The following is a 19,888-nucleotide window of genomic DNA, read 5'->3' on the forward strand; positions in this document are numbered from 1 at the left end:
TGGAAGGAGCTGCACCGACAAGAGCTGGGCTCTTAAATTAATGATGATGATATAAAAATTATAAAAGGAACATAAACGACAAACGTCAGGTGAGGTTCAACGACCGAAATAACATAACATAATATCTACATTTAATTGTAATGATTTATTCCATTGCTATGCTATCGCTAACATTAACTACTTAAACGATGTAATAGCTGAAACGTTTAAAAGTCCATTAACACCATTATAAATAGGTATTTGAACTTCAAGAATGTAGAGTGGGGACAGCGTTCATTATTTTTATAGAAAACCTATTTTTACTCCTGAATTAAACTCTTTTATGCAAAAACTATTTGGAATATCATCAATAAAACTCTTCACAAAACAAGTGGCCATTGAAACTTGGTCCTTGACACTCGATGAGCAAAGTGCATAAATAATCGACAAAAAGCCGATGAGAAAAAAAAAGACGCATTCACTTTATGAACTCTCAACTTAAACCTCGTTTAAACAAGACCTGCGTTACGTAACCTTTTTACTTTTAAGGGATATTTTGACATTGACCTTTATAGGGTTGATGAATGATTTCGCGAATAACCACGAGGACCGGCCAGTTGTAGTGCGGGATTTTATTTACCTACTAAACTTATGATTAATATACATTTTGTGTGTCATACTGAACAATACTACATTCAGATTCAGCCGGATTGTGACCAAACGAAGCCACATTACACAATTTACTCAGCACTAAACTAATTTTCTGTCGAATTTGGCGCGTTAGCCGTTGATAGTATGATGTTGCAACCCTAACAACCGCACATTTCGGCGGGAGGGCGCGATCGATGCTCTGACGTCACACTCGGATGCTGCGGGGAGGGGCGGCGAAGGACGAGGTGGGGGGGGACGTTACTAGTACGCCAACCCCGATTATTTGCCTTTCAAAAAGCTATTATTAGCGTTCGTGTTTTCAGCTGAAATTAAATTACAAAGTATTTTTTTTTGCGAATTTTATCCGCTTGTCGCTTCGGCGTCCTCTCTGTAATTTGGGGTTATCACAGTGACGTCATCCTCGCTTTTTGGGTTCGATTTTATAAAGCTTGTGTATTCTTTACATTGTGACGGCCGATTCAAAACTTTTGGTGGAACAATATTTTAGGCTATCTTGGACTGGTGACAAAGAAAATCTTTTCTCTTTAGTAAGACTGGCATTGTTAACATGACCTTTTTAAAAATAGATTCAGTTACTTCCAAGGTACTACAACTGTATTTGTAAATAAACCATATCTATTCACTATCCATAAAGAGTAACATTACGAATGAGTTGTGAAGAGGTGCTTACACCCTGGTCTCAGCAATCCTTCAGTTTCTCCCATACGAAGCTCGCTTCAATAACATTTTATAGCTCCAAAGTATGTCAATGTAACTTGAATGCATTTACGATATAAAGGTATGTTCTGCTTTTGAAAAATAAATTACCTTTAACTGTCATCGATTGTAATACCGGGAAAGCGGTAAATGTTTCTAGTAGTGTAATTGGCATATAAAAGTAGTATGAAGTATCTGCTTTATGAAGAAATCGCTGATTAAGGCGAGGAATTGGTCAACAATAATTCCATAACCGGCACGCGCATCTAAGGCGCCAAAAGGGGTCGGAGCGTCTGAGCGGGGCGAGGATAACAATACGCGCGCTAGCTTATAACTAAAAGTCGTAAGCGACAAAATGGTTTTGTAATTTTATTATTTAGAAATGATAATTTGATAAAAAATCCTTCTACAATTTTAAAGAGTATGTATATACTCAACTACTAAAAAAGTTAAGAGGCTTTAATCGGTCCCGTTTGCCCATAATATGTGAATCTCTTTTTAAAAAGAAGTATGTTTGATATATTTTTCTCTGTTATAAAAGTTACCTAATCATGTTTCTACAACTAACAAAATAAGGTTTATATCATGAACTTTCAGGTAACCAAGTTGTATTTTGATCTGTTTTGTATTTACGGAGAAAAATTGACATCCTTGGCGCCAAAAATTCCAATTCGTCCTCTTAATAGGAATATTGTCTGATGAGGGACGTGAAACATGGTTGGTGGTCTTTTGAAGCCACAGTTCTGTTAATTAAGCATAAATAAAAAGCTAGCTTAACACACTGAAGTACTTAATTAAAATATGTGTAACTGGAAAAAGTTGTTAGTAATTCGATTAAACAATATGTCTAAAAGATTTATGCTAAACAATACAAGCACAAGAATTTTTAATCTTATTTCTCAGTCCTTTGTGCGATTCACAATTAAGACCACTCTCATTACGCCCGAGGTTAAACATCAAACTATGTTTACAGGTCGTTACAAGTACGTACCTACGTACCGTTAAAAAAACCGGCCAAGTGCGAGTCGGAATCGCGCACGAAGGGTTCCGTACCATTATTTAGAAAATGTTTGTTGTTGTTGTTGTCATGTTTGTTGTATGCCAACAAAATATCTATGTTATTCTAGTTTTCAGTATTTGTTGTTATAGCGACAACAGAAATACATCATCTGTGAAAAGTTCAGCGTTCACGGTTCATGAGTACAGCCTGGTGACAGACGGACGGACGGACGGATGGACAGAGGAGCGAAAACAAAAGAGACCCGTTTTATCCATTGGGTACGGAACTCTAAAAATGATCCAGTACAAAGGAATGCTTCGTAAAACTCGCACGAATACATGTTTTATGTTCGACTATAAAGGCACGTTAATTAACTGTGATGATGCGGAAATATTTGGGCCACTCGTTGCCTTTTGACGTGCCTACAAATGGTTGTATTCATGAAAACAAATTAAATGAACAACACTCGATTTTCGCGTGGTTTATCGACAAAAGGGAATCAGGTGCCCGAAAAGCTTGAAATGTAGTGAAAATTTAATGCGTTTTCCTTTCCTGTGTGCTGGTGGTTATATACTATATAGTTACGGTGAAGTTAAAACCGAGAAAGTAAAAGTGCTTCTAAAAATAATCACCCTTTCTGCTATGCAAACACAAAAATAAATAGAGCTGAACTCAATTTTCAGATAATTTATCGACATTGCAGCATTCTACATTTCGATATGAATTCACAACACATTTTGCTGGCATAGAGAATTTATAAGGAAGAAACACATTTCATAGCTGTGACATTTTCTGAAAGATTTTGGCAAGGGATATCGCGTTGTATTTCAGAAGAGATGGTTATCTACTGCCCTGAATCCGAGCTCGAGATAATCAAATGGATTAGCAGAAGCTCTTGCTTGCATATTAATTACTTAAGTCTTGGGTATATAGGATGGTTTTGTCGACTGCGGATGCCAGTATATTATGTACCTACTTTCTTAAATAAAAATAAATCATTATGGCAAATGTTGTGTACCGTCTACTCACCAACAAAAGACTGAAAACATGCTACTTATTGAGAACTCTGATATGGTATTTACATCTCTATAGATCAACCTCGTAGAGTATACAAAATTCGCGCTTCTAGGAAAAGAAATGGCAAAAAATATGATTGCAGAGGAAAAGTTCTTTCATACTGCTACTGTAGATACAAAATTAAAGTTTAAACTTTTAAACAAAATATCACGCTACGCCAAGCCAACCACCTTTTTACTAGGCGTGATAAATTCCAGTTATTTTAATATGTAAACTATTACATACTTAGTATCTTATATACATAGTAGTACCTTCACTAATAAACTGTCTAGTTTCTATCTAGATTTAATTTCAAAAAATTTTAATCAGCAACATGTACAAAACATCGATACGAATCGTTTATCAATTTAGTTCGTTCAACCCTAGAATGCGATAACCTCATATTTTACCTAACTGTCGTAGGTAAGCTACCACTTGGCTTTAGGCCAAAGATTGATCGTTAAGGCAAAATGTCAATAGCAGATTAGTTAGGTGCACAGTGTCCCCTTACAAGAACTTCCTATACAAAATAAATATACATAGGAATGTAGGCTGTTAGCAAAATATGTAAGTAGGTTAACGACTATGTGTTTATGTTAAAGTAGGCATCAGCTTAGAATGTCCCATGATCCAGGCCTTTTTGTCTCGTTGACCGGTTGACGAGGTTGTAAAGTTTGCGCATAAAAATGTAAGAAAGAAAGGTTACAAAAGCTGAAGGAACTCTCAAAAGTTGTAAGAAGGAAATTCGTACATAACCTACATGTTGTGAATATTCTACAATCACTATTTAGCACGTATTTATTTCAGTATTTACGAATCTGTCTCTATTAACACCGTGTCATGTGGGTCCTTATATTTGGGAAACAAAAGAGAGATATAAATGTGTACACGGTACACCCACAGTTGGCTATTAATCTTGTCGTGTGCGACTTCAGAAATTAACTGATTGTGTGGGTGTTAAGTAAATGATGCTACACTTATACTTGTGTGAAATTAACTCTAGAACACGTTTATCATATAACTTTTATTGTTGTTAGGTACCTGTTTTGCTAATTCTGATACAAGCAATTTGTGAAATAAAAGGACCTATCACTAGACCTATAACTACCTACTAGGACCTATAACTTCAAAAATACAAACGTGCCTTCCTAACTCAGATTATCCACAAGTCGACGTTTTTTAAGCTGTTCCTAGCTGGAGTAGAGAGCATCCTAAACCGAATGATTATAAAGATGAACATACCAAGCAAAACAAACGGTTTTAAGAATTCTACAATTCTCAGGAGACACTAAATTCAATCATTGACATCGCCCAATTCTCCTTGTAAGAAAATTATTGAAACCGACACTCTTCCCCAGACGGGTGCAGTCACGTCCGCGCTTGGCGTCTCTACTCAGAGTCTCTGAGCAATCCCAGAGGGTTCCCGGCGACTCTGTGCCCCGATTGGACCTCTGCCACGAGGCCTTGCAGCTTCCAGGTCGATGGGTACATGGGCATCGCAGCTGGGCCGCCGTAAGTTTTTAATATTGGAGGATTTATTATTTCTACTTATGGATTATGTTATGATTATTTATTTGGACGATTGTTTGGTAATGTTTGAGTGTTGTGTGCCTTGCTATTAATTAGCCCAGTCTGATTTTTTATTGCTAGCTGATTAGTGGAACGCTTAAAAGAATTTATTTGGAGGTAAGATGACAACTGAAAAAGATCCTTCAATTTTTTACAAGATTTTGTTTCTTGGAGCTAGCTATGAAAAGGGAAATGAAATAAAAATGACTCGGATCATATTAGAAGTACCAGCATATCTAACTGAGCTCCACTTACTTTACATTTATGTGTGGTCATTACTTTACCAAGAGCAGAGCCTTTTACCCTTTTACGTTACGATTGACCGGTTGTGATTGAAGGAGCTAGGTTTTAACACTGGTTGTGTAAATATTTGACTGCTTTTACGACTGTAGGGTAAAGCAAGTCTATCTGAATGTAACGTCCTAATCATATGATTTCTTCTCCTTCATAATATTGTGGCTCAACATTTCAATGGATCAACTGGATTAGCATGTTATTGCATTTTTTGCGGCTTGCGCTGAGAAGTCTTATAGGCTCTTTTGTCTTTTTTGGAATAAATTTTAGGTAATAACGGAAAGTTGAAAAAATCATGAAATGTTAATGAGGATTTCATATTTTTCAGGATGTCCGGCAAAATGTACTTCAAAACAAATGGTAGTCCGCCCTTCGCAAGAAATGGACCATAGTCGATGCAGAAGTGTGATAAATTAAACAATACGTAAAATGAAGTATTTTTTATTTTATTTTTACCTCAACTTTTACAGTTACTTTACTATTTTTTTTTAACTTAACAAATTTTATATGAAACTTGGATTTAACACCTTTTCACTTACAGCAACAACAAACTTGGTTCATACATATACTTGGTATACAGCCTCACGCTTTCGATCTATTGACTAGTACATAAAACATAGGCACCCTGTTGTGATCGGAATCATGTTCCTTCAACAACGGGAGAAACGACCATATGAAGCTTATTTCCGAACACTCAGTCTACCAAATGTTTGGCACAATCTTCTAGACGCTCGTAGTGTCTTGGTGATTGGAAATTTTTCTTCAATGTATTCCGGCCTCTCTCCACGAAGCAATCGTAGTTGGATCGGTACCATTCCATGGCTAGATCATAGTTCTTTACTACTTTACACAAAGACATGTCTATCAAGCCGAGCTCGTAAGAGTTCAGTTTGGAAGGGAATTCGAACTTCTTGAAAACGCCTCTGTGGTTCAGTAGCAAGTCAGTTGCGACATATCTGCATCGGTAAAATAAAGAAAACCATCACAATACTGATCAAAATTAATGCGACCATTTTTTCAGAGCCTAATTTATCCGCAAAAAGAAGATTAATCTAAACTACAAATAAAAAATGCAGAAGTAAGAAAACAACATTTTATTTATAAAATATAAACACTTGCATATTTACTTAACCAAAACGGTACCAAAACGTTAACAAAAAATTTTGATAGACACCCACATACAGAATCACTTCAAATCACATAGTCGCGTAAGCACAATCGTCAAATCTCCCATAAGATTTAGGATAGAAGAACTGGAATTGACAGGCGTCCAGTCTTGTCGAGGAACTGCAGTATTTACTATACCACTCCTTCACCATCCTTCGTTTATAACCCAAGTGGTGCAGAGCCAGATTCACATTCGTGGTCTCCGTTTCAGTCATCCTAGGTAGGCCAAGGTTCTTAATGATGCCACTGCCGCCAATTTCCACAGTGCTCGCGATGAATCTGCAGGCAGAAGACCTTGGTGTATTCTTCTATTACATTTCCAATAAATACTGTTATCACGTAACACTGAACGAATCACAGCAACCGAATAGCCGTATTTTGTGACAAACGGAACGTATCTTGATATTGTAGGTAATAAAAATATATGGTTACCGGAATATAAACTAAAAAGAAGAGCTGAGATGTAGCTAAAAATTGTACGTGCATACACGATTTATATTGTACTGGCTTAAAGAAATGCAACCGCGAATGCAACTAGATATATTTTATGACGGCGTGAACTCCGTTTAATCCTGACGGTTCGTATTTAAGCTATCCATGACCGATATTCTTATAATTTAGAGGACTAAGCACCACTATACAAAATAGTTTCTATATCGCAACGCTTTTCGGCTTGGCGTTGATAAATGAGTCTATCCATCAAGTCGCCACTACCCTTAGCATTTTGGGCTTTTATAACTTACGTAAGCTGCGTTGCAAAATTATGAAATTATAATTTCCCGAAGTATTTTGGTTAGGAAAAGAGTCGTGCGTATTATGGCTACACACAAACATGAATTGATTCTCCTTTTTTTGTCGTAACACCAAACCCGGCTAAATGCAAATTGAAATAATATTCTGTCTAACCGTGCATTTGTGAAGTTATTGTAACTTAAGATTACATCACGACGTGTACGTAATATTATTCCACCAATAGCAACGAAGTTTGACAATCAAGCCGTAGCTTAATGTTTTATCTGTTTCAGTCACGTGACTAGTGAAATGGCAAGAATTGACTAATCAGATAAAGCTTCTAACAATACAGTCTTAGAGTCGAATATAAGATATTGGGATATTAACTTGGCAGGTGAAATGACTTGTCCAAGGTCGGTTTCGACGAAACCCGTCACTCGTGGGATATCGTGGCAGAGGAGTGCATGTGCTACGGTGGTCACTAGGCCGGCGAGAGCGTGGGCCTCGCTGAGGTCCCCCACCCTCAAGCAAGGACCATCGCTCCTGGCGACCGCGGCCGGAGCATTCCTCACCGCATCCGTCATCATTTCGGCATTGTGCTGGAAAACGGAATTAAGGAATTACGGGATTAACTCGGGATTACGGACGTTAGGATTGGAGTTCTGTTGATCGACACTGTAGGGATTCGCATTGACTTCTAAATCCGATTAAGTATTGCATTTATTATTATTCGATTGGTAAATAGTAGTAAAATCTTTGCTATTTGGAGTAAAATACCAGAATTTATCAGTAAAAATAATTGGCGTATAGAATAGGAGACTAAATAATAATAAGTCATAGGTGATTGCTTGCTTTAACTTACTCTATAAATCCTACTCAGGATGTCAATTATAGCTACATACCACTCAAATGTCAAAACATCTACCTGAGCGAAATCGAAGTACTCAACAGCCTTAGAGAACAAGGGTACTAGGGAATCGCCTTCAGTGCCCCCAACGCAAGGCACGCGAGTGTACCGCGGCTCGAGACACAGCGCGCGCGCAGCTAGCGTGCTCGCGCGCATCTCTGGCACGGCCAGTGAGCCCAGCAGCCTCTTCGGGTCGTACCAGCCTGTCTCTTTTAACGTCTGTCAAGGAGGGAAATGGAATGAGGATAGGTTCATGGAGGTGGGATTATTTTAAAGGAGTTTGGATGGTAGTTTGATTTATTGTGAGGATTTTTGATCCTTAAACTTATTTTTATCACAGATAAAAATTGTAAAAGTTGTTTATTTAATATAAAATGTACTTTCAACCTTTTAGTAGCGCGTGCCGAACAAATTTGGTTAGCAGAGCAGAGAAATTGTTCGGCACGCAAATTAAAATTCATAAAACGTGTAAATTTAAACATGCAGGTACCTCGTCGACAGAATTCACAAAATCAATATTGTTTGTTGACCCAAAAACCATAGCCGACAAATTGAAGATAAGCGAATATTTAGATTAACGATAAAATATAAAGTTGCGTGACAGAACCATGCTTAGTAGCTATTTGTTTAATAAGTCACTCACGAGTATTACAAAGCAAGTCAGAAAACGCAATAATGAAGCCAAAAAACATGCTAAGATGTTGTCGGGAAATAAAACTAATGGGAATTGTGAGGAAAGTTCGGATAGCTCAAAGTTTTTCTTCTCTGTTCAAGAGAAAACTGGTGAGGATCGACACGGCGCGGCTGTGCGTTGCTTTTTTACTGCAACCCCTGTTACGTAAGTTACGGGTCGAACAAAAACTTAAGATTATTGAATTGGAGGCGTTTATTTTTTGGAGATGTGTATACTTGAAAACAATGGGAAAGAACAAGACAGATGATGACGACCTGTAAGGCAGAGATCTGAAATAGTATGTAAACTGAAAGTCGAGCAATTTCGATAAGGATATATTTTTTCCATAAAAAAGACTTATGTAAACAAATGTTTTATGGAAACAAATCTGTTTCGATCTCAGAAAATACTGACTTCTATTGTGTGTATGCACATAGATACGTATAAGTATGTGACAAATGCAAAACGTAGCCAAACAGAATGATGAACGGAACAGAATGGAAACACAAACTAAGCCAACGTAATAATTCGATTTGCAACCAAATATGGATAATCCGAACATGAATTTCAAAGCTTTAGTGAAATATGGTAAACAAAACAACGTATTTGGCCAGACAATTACTGCGCTCGATAAATATTGATTTGCCAAAATTACTGACGAAGATACACAGCCATTTTGCCGTAATATGGCCGGGAAGGGGAGTGAAACAATTTAGTTTATTAGCACTATTGTTCTGTTATCGTCAAAGGACTGGACTTAGATAAGGCCCACATTAGGAGTAAGTAGGTTCATGATCTTAGATTTGGACTTTGGCCTTAGAAGAGTAAAATGGCCATGCACTAATTTTTGGTCAAAAATAAAGGCCTAAAATATATATGGGTCACGATGAGATGTACATCATTTACCTGCAAAACCCATAAGACTGATTAAATCTAAAACAGATTCACTTTTTCCACAATACACCCACACAGTTTACAAAGATCAGTAAACACAATCGCTCCAGTGATCCTTTTGACAAATTCCTCTTTTGTTACAAATGGAATTTGTGAGAACAACGCAATCCTACTCGAGATTGAGAATGTTTGCCTCCAGGGAGATGTATACTCTACAATATTTATTACTCGCCTACTGCTGATCGTGGGCATTTATTTCGAAGCTAAACGGACAACGGTTAACTTTCAACGAGTATTGTTCGATATTTCATAATACTTGGTCCAGTTTATTTGCTGGAGATGCCTTCAGTACTCGGAAATAGGTGAAGGTCTTTTGTAAATGGGGGCGATATTTTTTTATTGCTGCATTTTTATTAATGAATTCACTGTTAAAGAAAGAGCATTTTACAACGCTGAAAGAGGATCCTTGTAATTCAATAAGGCAAAATGATGACTCGTATCTAAACTAATAAATTGTCGATGGCAGACATTATTAGTCCATAAACCGTTTAATGCTGTTCAAAAATTGCAGTACAACGATAAAGTAATTTTATAACCTTTTATAGATTCCTTGACGAAACAGTAGATTAATGTGGCATAAAATATAAGTATAAGGTTTTTTTATTGTATGTGACGTATATTACCAGTATATTAACTTATTTAATTTAATGTGATTAGGTACGACACACTTTGTATAAATAAATATATGTACGCATTGAACTAAGTCTTTTAAAATATTATTAACTAAACTAGCTTTTGCCCGCAACTTCGTTCGCGTGGAATAGTGACTACCAGCAGATTTTTGATTTGACCAATAGATGGCGCTATATGTCCGGAATAATTTTATTTTTATTTTTTTTGTAATAAAAACTATCCTATGTCCTTTCTCAAGTTTCAAACTATGTCTGTACCAAATTTCACACAAATCGGTTCTGTTGTTTAGGCGTGAAGAAAAGACAGACAGACAGACAGAGTTACTTTCGCATTTATAATATTAGTTTGGATGGTTCCGTAGAACCCAGGAACGCCACATATGGTAGGAACATTAATCTTCTGACAGAAACCCATATTTTCGCGGTACTAATCATGTGCTTAACGGCGACCAAGAGTTTAGTCAGACAATTTTCTATTTTTTGATGGTCGCAGTTTATTTACATAAAACGGTGTTCAGGATCTTTGATCAAAACTTGACCTCCAGAAAGAAAGACAAAGCTAAGGCTTTTTGAATAGAGCCGGCAAATGAAACCGCTTTTTCATAAAAATGCAAAATTCTTAAGGTACGTTTTGAAATCAAGCTGCCGACTACAACTGCCGACCGCACTTGTAGCGACTTCTTGAAATCGCGGCATGAGCGGTTGGCAGTTGCAGTCGGCAGCTAGTATTCAAAACGTACCTTTATAGAAAAACAAAATTTGGCGTTCCTTATTCGATCTCGGGCTACCCATGAAAGTTGTCATAACAATATCAACATATGGACATTACCTCAGCAATCAAAGGCACCATACAGTCTATGGGCGTGGCGCACACTATGATAAACGCCTTAGGACACTCGTTGGCGATGGCGTCGGCATAACACTTCACTATCGGCGCCTGGTATAGGAACCGCTTCTCGAAGGGCATGTCCACGTTAAGGTAGCCGCTTTCCAGCATTAGAACTATATCTGTGTTCTGGGGTAAAGGAAAAGTGGTTAGGTTTTGTTCGCTAGGATGTTTTTGTCATCATGGAAGGATATTCTCATAATGTAAGTAGGTTTCTGTTTTGTTGGATAAGTACTATCATGAAGGCTTTTATCAGATACTTGTAAAACCAGATACCTAACCATGACAAAGTTAATAACAAATCTAAATAATAAGTATTACTTACTACATAATAACTTTTACCACGGCTACAATCTACGGGCTGGCTATTTAACTATGTGATGTTCAAAACAAAGATTGAAACATAAGGCTGCATTTTAATCTAGCTACTATCTGACCAGATTTCCTGGTACGTCTTTCGTATTCAAATATTCAGTCAGAATAGGAACAAGTAGATCTTCGGTAGGCAAATGCAATGAAAAATTTAAACCGGCACGTCTATAAACTACCTAAGTATGTGTAGTTGGAACTATATCAAGATATTTAATGAATACGATTAATCTATCAAGATTGTAATATTCACTTAACGTTCTCATAAAAAAACTCATAAAAACTTAATTACAATTTTCACGTACTCGTTTCAATCATGAAAATCAAGAGTCGACATTCAGTATTCGGAAGAGCACTTAAACTTAATTGAAGGAATCAATCAAAGTGAAAGGATTTTACTGTCGTCTTTAATCTTGACACAACAAGGCCCTCCATCCACGGATATGGAGACAAACCTACAGGGTGTACGCACCTACTTTTTAAGGAAAAAATAAACGACAAAGGGAAAAAACCTGAGGAAATATTTACGCGCGTCGTTTTAGTATAAATCTTCGTACACGAGCCGGGAATGGAATGTATGTTTATTTCGTCATACATTTTACATGCGTATTCACAAATACGGTGGGCTTACGAATCGTCTTTTGTTTTGAACGAGAACGCTGATTGGATTAGTTTTGTTTCAATTGATTGGGAGATTATCTATTCAGATTATAGAGACGTATTTACATCCGATTTCTAATGGATCAGTTATTCATGAAGTGAGCTGTGATTATTTATCTGCTTAGGTCTTTACTCAATGAGTGACCTGTGATACTTAATTTAATGAGTCACTTCAGGTGAAAAATGCTCGAAATCTAATCCTTTTACAAACCCCTTAAATCAAGCAAAAAATATTTGAATTATTCAGTACAAATTCGTTATTAAAATAACTTGGAAGTAGTTCAAAGAATAGTATAATCGGTATAGTGGGTCGAATGATATTGATTGGCAAGGGGAGGTCAACGGCACCCGTCCCGTTCGCGAATACCATGCATGGGTAGCTAAAGAAATAGAGTAAAAAACTCCCTTTGATTCAACCGCTACTGCTGGTCCAATTAGTTCGTTTATTTTTAGTCTGTGGTCTGGGTCTGGGATGTTGTCCTGTAATTGGCTGCTCTTAATTTGTGTATGTTTGAGTCTTATTGAATATATTATTTTTTCAAAAAAGGTATTTCCACAGGTAAACTTGAAATGGTATATGAATTTGCAACGTACTTATAGTTGTTACAATAGATCAAATTGAAGATGACATAATTAAAAACATTTTCTTGCGGAACAATGGCACTCATGAATATTTTTTTTTTGCAGAAAACATGAATTTCAGTAAAATAACTAATTGAATGTTAATATTCTTGAATACGTGAAACTTCTTCTAAATAAACAGACACGAAAGCCAATGTAGCAGTCTAATTTTGTGGCCGTAAGTAAGACTGTCTCTTCAAGCCACGAAAGTTTGACATACAACTTACGCCTAGTCGGACTGCGAGAAACTATCCGCAATTAAAAGTTCTGTGTCCATACTTTTAATTACACGTAGTCTTTATTTTGTAGATTGAATTTTAAATCAGAGTTGCCCATACGTGAATAAATGCTAAATTTAGTTGGAAGCTAGAAAACTTTGTTGCGTGGAAGGTTTTTAGGAAACGCCAGATAACAATTACTATGACTATAATTTGTTGGTGCCTTGATTAGTACGTTTTATTTGGTCCTTATTATGATTTTTGGAACGCGGGCCAAAGATGTGTAATACCAATAAGATTTTATGCTTGGTATGATATTTCAGCGGGACTTTTGCGCACGTATGTTCTTGCTTTATATTGGAATATTTCCTAAGTATATATCATCCTGAAACATGTGTCATTGACCCCAAAACCTAACGGTGTAAAAACATACAATTTCGCATGACAATTTTAATTAATATTCATGGCCACAATGTGGTAGGCGCGGCTTCTCAACAGCACGAATCACTACGTTTGAATTAAAAGCTTCTATCATTATTGCGGATGGTTAATTGTAAATTTTTTACTACACTGTATTTTTTATAGTAAAACTAAAATATACCGTTAGCGGTTTCATCCATGTTCCGTTGAAGCCTATCTAACAATGATTTTTTTTCAAATCGGTCTTGTAATTTCTGAGATTAGCATGCTCACGCAAGAAATCAACTGGTGAGAACCTTTATAATATTAGTATACAATCTCAAAACCTAACAGAAAGCTTTACTAAAATCGAATCTACAATCTTTCAGTAAACTAAAAATCCGAAATCAATTGGTATACTTCTACCTATCTACCAACCAAACAACGTAAATCAATTTCAAAAGCCTGTTGACTTCGAAAGTTTACAAAGCGAATTTGAAATAGGAACTTGGCGGCAAAACAAGCTAAGTTCCAAGTTTGACGTTGGCTCTGACGCTGGCTGTTCCGATATGCTAATGTCAGACTGCTACCAGCCAACTGGATTATGTTACTCTGTGACCTATTGCGAGAGTGTTGTCGGTGAGAAATGGAACATGTTTTGGTCGAGATGAAGTTTTTGGGTTGTGATAGAATGACAAATGATAAAATTAGAGGGCTAGATGAATGATGGTGAAAAATGTCTTTGATTGTTTTTAATTTCAGTCTCATATGAGTAGGTAAAAATATGCTACACAAATATGTTTCGAAGGTTTGGCAAAATACAGAATACATAATTAAATACTTCCCCTATAGTTATCAAGTTAGCTACACTACACAACTAGTATACACGATATACCTGCAAAACTTTCGCTACAAAATCCAACCCTACTGTCATACAAATAAGGTTAATAATCCACCTGTAAACACCGCTCGAGTTCATAACAAGCACAGCTAAATGCTTGTACGAGGCAGTTGGTATTGATATGCTGAAGATCTTGGACTACCGAGCAAAGATCCCTCGTGCACCCTTGAGAGTCCTTCGCCTCGTACAGACGTAACCTGCAATCGTATTACCAGGATAGTAATAACCACGGAGGAATGAGATAGCGGAGATGCCATAAGGAAGGAAGGTGCCTTCTTGTAGTTCAAGTAATGTACGGTAGCGTGATCAGTTAGGTACTAGAAGTAACCACGGGCTCCATGTCAAATCAAAAACGATCTGTCAAAGATCGGTCTTAATTGATTGGTGATTTTATTTTGAAAATAATGGGCGGGTTAAGGAATAAGGGCGGAGCTAGTTAAGTTCCTCATCCCCGTGCACCCGCTTTTTGGCGCGCTACTATCTTAGAATATTTTGCGTTATGACATCTCTACCAGTCTTTTTATTCTCTATGGTACTAACTAAAAATGGTTTATCGGAATCGAATGTACTTCTCGAGTTTGTGATCGCGATTAGGGTTGATTCGATTAGAGTTGAGTCGAAAGTCGATCGGAATGGCTAGGGAGTTACTTTTCCCCACGGGATAGGTCAAGAGTCAAAAGTCACAGTGAGGCAATCAATGTCGATTTAAAATTTTTTACTCTGCGCTTTAAAGAAATATAGCTCGTCATAAACAGTATTTCCTACATTTGCATAAAGGCATGAACAAGAAAACAACTTCCAAAACAATACTAAAGGAATCCGACTCCTAAGGAAGATTATAATATTCTGTATGAAACAGACTCGCATTTCCCATCAGAAATGCGATACAATTTATGTATTGGCAGTATTATTTCCCAGATATGATTGGATCAGAGACAAAAGCTTTAATATTTTGTTTTCGATAGAGATTAGATTATGTTACGCTTTTCTACGACAAGGCTATTATATATATATAGGCATTTAGGTATTTTTATATAACAAAATACCTAAATGTATAAAGGAGCTACCATTAAATAAATTTAAATTAAAATTAAAAGAGTTCCTGATTACGAAATGTTTTTATACAGTTAATGAATACCTTAATGATGCCTAACTATTGTGACATTTCGCTTTGATATTAGCTACCTACATAATATGTACCTGCCTAGTTATGTAAAAAAAAAATTTGTACGCCAATTACAGGCAAAACATGTATGGCTCTATCCTACCTAATTTTAACACCTCATGTTTAACAATACCTATGTTTTGTTAAACATATGTACCCATGTTTTAACAAAATAAATGATCTTTTATCTTTTATCTTTATCTTTTATCTTTTAAGGCCAAGGAAGACCTCTGTTTTGACAAAGGAAAAACATATATCAGTATCGAAACTAAGAACCGTGTTTTGGATCTGTTGCGTAATGGGAACGCCTTCATATTGACAAAAAATTATACATTTGCGAATAGTGTTTCAAAATTGATTCAATTTCAAAATAGAAAATGTTGATATGCAGTTACAATAATTTTGAACAAAACGTATTTTTTTTACAAATTATGGGTGGTTGGCTGATCGTATTTTCGTCGACTATAATATTTTGATTTTTAATTTATCTGAAAAAGGGATATGCCACTGTATTCTTACCACTATTTCTATAGGTACGGTAGCCATACACTCTTGTCTAGCCATAAAGATTACGCACCGCAAAAGTCACGGTCGCCTCGTAAAATCTTTCGCCCCAACAGTGGATAGCCTTTATAATGTCCTTAGTAAAACTTTGATGAATGCAACACATAACCCGGGCTATGGCGGGAATCACGGTAGCACAATAAAACAGTTCATTGCAATTTTTATGGGCATTCGTATAGCAAAGGCTTATGGGAAAAGCCAATGTGTATTTTTCCCACAGGAACGCACTTTTTGAAGAAAACTTACTAGGACGCAGGAGGAATTATCAAAGCATTTTACTTTTGCTATCATTATAATTTTTGTGTTTGTCAAGTTATATTAAGAACTAACTGGCTTCCACCCTACTGCACTAATTAGGTTCAGGTTTCGTGGTAAATGCTAACAATTTCACTGGCCACTGAACTGCATAATATTTGAGCGATTGTATAACTATTGCGTCTGCAAAGTTACTCTGCTTAGTTGAATTCTGAAGCTTCATTACACACTAATGAGTGCGCACAAAGGCTCTATTAACGCGCTAAGAAATGTTATCTTTGTCGACGATTCAAAGTTTACTTTAAAAAAGTAGGGAAGTTTATAGACTCTGCGCTATGTAAGAGCAAGGATTCTTAATTTCTTTAGAATATTTGGAATGAAAAAGTTATCACAGATGTGTTATCTATTTACCAAAACGCTGAAATATCTCAATAAGCTGCGTATTACCATGAAACCGCTGTAATAGAGTGACAATACGTCCCAATAGCAACGCATAGTGACGAAAAAAAATTCCTCCTCTGACGAGTTCCTTCACAAATACTACGAGGTACCACTTCTCCATGACAGGCTCTAGCACCACTTTTATTAAATTAAGTACCGTAATATATTTAGTGTCATCAAAAGCTGTGGCAGAACAGTTTGAGTAATAAAACGGACATCCAGACGTCAAGGGGCGTCTCCCATAGGAGCGGATTCATGAGCCGTGCCTTACGGCCGGTTGTCCGTTGTTTCTTTATTTTACGAGCCAAGCGCTATTAAACACGAGAGCAGAAACAGCAAAGAGATATTTTGTTTAAATTAAAAAGTGTTGAAGAACAATGGACGTGTAGTTTTGCGATGCTGTTATACATTTTTGATGGATTACTTTTGAAGGCTGAATGTTGCTGCCCGTTTTGTTAATTTGATTCTAACTAAGAGTATGGTAACAATAAGAACACACAACAAGATGACCCAACATCTTGTGAACTCGAAAGTGAGACCCCATATACTACTTTTACATCCCCAAATAAAACGAAAAACCCATTCTAATCCAAATAGTTCCTCATCAATCTGAGATTGGAAACCATTGGAAAGCTCTCGACATTAACGTCAGTGGCGGATTCTGATATCGAGCGATAAATTCCAATGGGTAAGCGACCCGTTGCCTTCGGTCGTGTAGTGACATCGCCAAGACGAACGATCCCTTAGGGCCGCAGCTTTCATGAGACGGATAGATCGACGAAAAGGATTTATGTAGAAGGCCAATTCTTCAAAAAAAGGGCGAAACTGTTGAGAAATATTTTGCTCTATGTATTTAGTTACGGTGCGGACGTACCTATATCCAATGTCTGTAGGGGTTTTCAGAATTGATAGTATGATAAAAAAAAAACTAGTTTGGCAATGTGTAAAAAAATAATTTTCTCCTAAGTCCTAAGCCTTTAATCGCCTGACTACCCACAAAAGGACCTTTATCTGCATTCTTCAGATAAATCTTGGTCTAAAATGTGCAGAATAAGTCTTCTGTATCTATTTATTCTATGTTTCTCATCTTGAGGGTTACTGACGTCACAGACGACTGGCCAGTGGATTGTCCATAAGTTTTAATATTGACGGAACTGGGTATTTGAAACAGCAGCTAGCTTTGAATGTAATATTACCAGAAATAGAGGCAACAAAATAATATTTTACTAGCAATATGTGTTTTGCCTGACCTAAACGTGAATACATGGCCAAAATACGCAATTCAAGGTTGTAAAAAGCGTTAAGTAAGTACTTAAGCAGCCCAAATAATAACAAAATTGCCATCAAAAACTAGGGCAAAGTTAACAGGGTTATACAGAAATGACCTAAAAAAAGCTAAATTAGGCATCCCTTTTACAACATTAACAAAATAGAAGTAAAAAGGTCATCAGCTCGAGCGAGACCGTTTGTGGGGAATGTCCAATTAGGTCAAACGAAATGAGAAAGCAATAGACTTTGGAGTTGTGTAAATGACTGTATGGAGTCCGCGGAAGTAATTAACTTTGCTAATGTAGTACTAGTGAGCCACCTAGAGGCTCTAGTTAATATCATCTTTCAGTTCTTGTTATTATGTAAGAACCATAATAAGTGGCCGATGGGGTCGAAAAGTGCTTGAGTGGAGACCACGGACTAGCAAGCGCAGCGTAGGACGTCCACCAGCAAGGTGGACAGACGACCTTGTGAAGGTCGCCGGAAGACGCTGGATGCAGGTCGCTTCCAACAGGTATCTGTGGAGATCTAAGGGGGAGGCCTATGTTCAGCAGTGGACGTCCTATGGCTGAGATGATGATGATGATAATAATAAGTCTAGTCTGTGACACCGTTGGTGTGTCATGTACAACGTCAAGTTTCCAATTTAATTAACATACTCGATCATCCTTTTCACAAAGGTCTTACTTATGGCCAAAGATTCTTCAACGTCAAAACTTCTGGCATGATGCCCAATCAAAATTAAGCCTTACAAGGTTAAGAATAGAACTCACTTCTTAATGCAGGAGCACTGCTTCAAAAGCAACGCGACGTACTGCCCGATAGCAGTGTCGGCACCAAGCACTGATACCTGGACACCCGGCCGAGGCGCCGGCATCGGAGGTACCTTCTTCTTCGGAGCCGGTAGCGCCTTCGGGGGTTCCTTTGGTTGTTTACACACCGCCGGTTTGCATTCGATCTTACGAAAGGGTGCTGGTTGGTGAGAAATTGAGGGCTTTAATATTGCGTGGTGTGCTTAATATGTGCTTGCACTTATGGATGTTCATTTGACTTTTTATGGCATTGGAGACTTAATTTTACGGTATGTACATATTAATAGAATGAAGACTTACTGCCAAAGTTGGTGCCGCCCTCTATAACCTTTAGTTTGATCTTGTGTAAGATGCCCTTCTTCTTCTTGGGTTGCCTCTCGCAAGGTTCAGGGCATATCGGGTCAGGATCGGGAGGGATGTCTACAAACGCTCTACTGCAGCCATCGTTTTTCGCTTTCTTCGCATAATACCTATTAATGACCCAGTCCGTACGTTGGTTCAACTGTTTTGATGAACCTAGGAAGTACGACCAGAATCCACGAGTCTTGGACATTTCAAAGGAATTCTAGTTACTTTTTTTTGATTTTTTTATATAATATTAAAATTTATTAAACATGTGGGTGCTTCTTGTTGCTGTTGTGAAATTTAAATTTTTAAATGATTGACGTGTTTGCTTTTCATTGTATTAAATTCTTTTGTTGAATAATTTTGACAGAATATTTTGGTTCAATTTTATTTGTGGAAAGAGGTTGAGTGGTTTCAAAGAAGGTTGATTCGGAGCTGAAAAACTCTTTAAGTAGTGACTACCATTCAGATTCACATTCATACTCAACACAATTTATTATTAATGAGATCTTTTCATAGAGTGATCAAGCGTCCGAGCCACATATGAAGCAATCACAGCTTCATTCACGAGCGCGCCTTCGTCTATTCTCTACTCGTAATTAAATCAACATCGGTATCGTCCAATATAGAGCCTGCAACATATTTATAGTCC

The 19,888-nt window shown here is 37.1% G+C and overlaps 3 protein-coding genes across 5 annotated transcripts in view; 1 reads left to right on the plus strand and 2 right to left on the minus strand.

Annotated features, from left to right (window-relative positions):
• The window catches only part of LOC110375797 (pancreatic lipase-related protein 2), an 18,412-nt gene extending 12,712 nt beyond the window's left edge, over positions 1-5,700 (plus strand). Inside the window, exons 7-8 of the mRNA XM_021334053.3 lie at positions 4,762-4,915; positions 5,595-5,700. Of these exons, the coding sequence (XP_021189728.3) occupies positions 4,762-4,915; positions 5,595-5,658 (218 nt within the window). The 3' untranslated portion in view covers positions 5,659-5,700. The remainder of the gene's footprint in view (positions 1-4,761; positions 4,916-5,594) is intronic.
• Positions 1-19,888, minus strand: part of LOC110375796 (arginine/serine-rich protein PNISR) — a 69,076-nt gene that overhangs the window by 24,046 nt on the left and 25,142 nt on the right. The window lies entirely within an intron of this gene.
• On the minus strand, positions 5,692-19,598 carry LOC110375795 (uncharacterized). 2 transcript variants are annotated; one of them, XM_021334048.3, is made up of 7 exons: positions 19,192-19,598; positions 18,853-19,051; positions 14,441-14,582; positions 11,161-11,346; positions 8,091-8,291; positions 7,553-7,764; positions 5,692-6,222 (listed from the first exon to the last, which is right to left on the minus strand). In XM_021334048.3, the coding sequence occupies exons 1-7, from the start codon at positions 19,442-19,444 to the stop codon at positions 5,961-5,963; spliced, it is 1,455 nt and encodes a 484-aa protein (XP_021189723.1). In that variant the 5' UTR covers positions 19,445-19,598; the 3' UTR covers positions 5,692-5,960. The 2 variants fall into 2 exon arrangements, with proteins under 2 accessions (XP_021189723.1, XP_021189724.1); XM_021334049.3 differs by lacking the exon at positions 5,692-6,222 and adding an exon at positions 6,346-6,712.

Source organism: Helicoverpa armigera, chromosome 18 (assembly GCF_030705265.1).
Source record: "Helicoverpa armigera isolate CAAS_96S chromosome 18, ASM3070526v1, whole genome shotgun sequence".
Classification (NCBI taxonomy): domain Eukaryota; kingdom Metazoa; phylum Arthropoda; class Insecta; order Lepidoptera; family Noctuidae; genus Helicoverpa; species Helicoverpa armigera.

Coding starts and splice junctions, on each gene's coding strand:
- LOC110375795 (XM_021334048.3), bottom strand. CDS start 19,444: ATGTCCAAGACTCGTGGATTCTGGTCGTACTTCCTAGGTTCATCAAAA. Junction 7,765..8,090: donor AGTACTTCGATTTCGCTCAG/GTAGATGTTTTG, acceptor TCCGTTTTCCAG/CACAATGCCGAAATGATGAC. Junction 6,223..7,552: donor CAAGTCATTTCACCTGCCAA/GTTAATATCCCA, acceptor TTACCGATGCAG/ATATGTCGCAACTGACTTGC.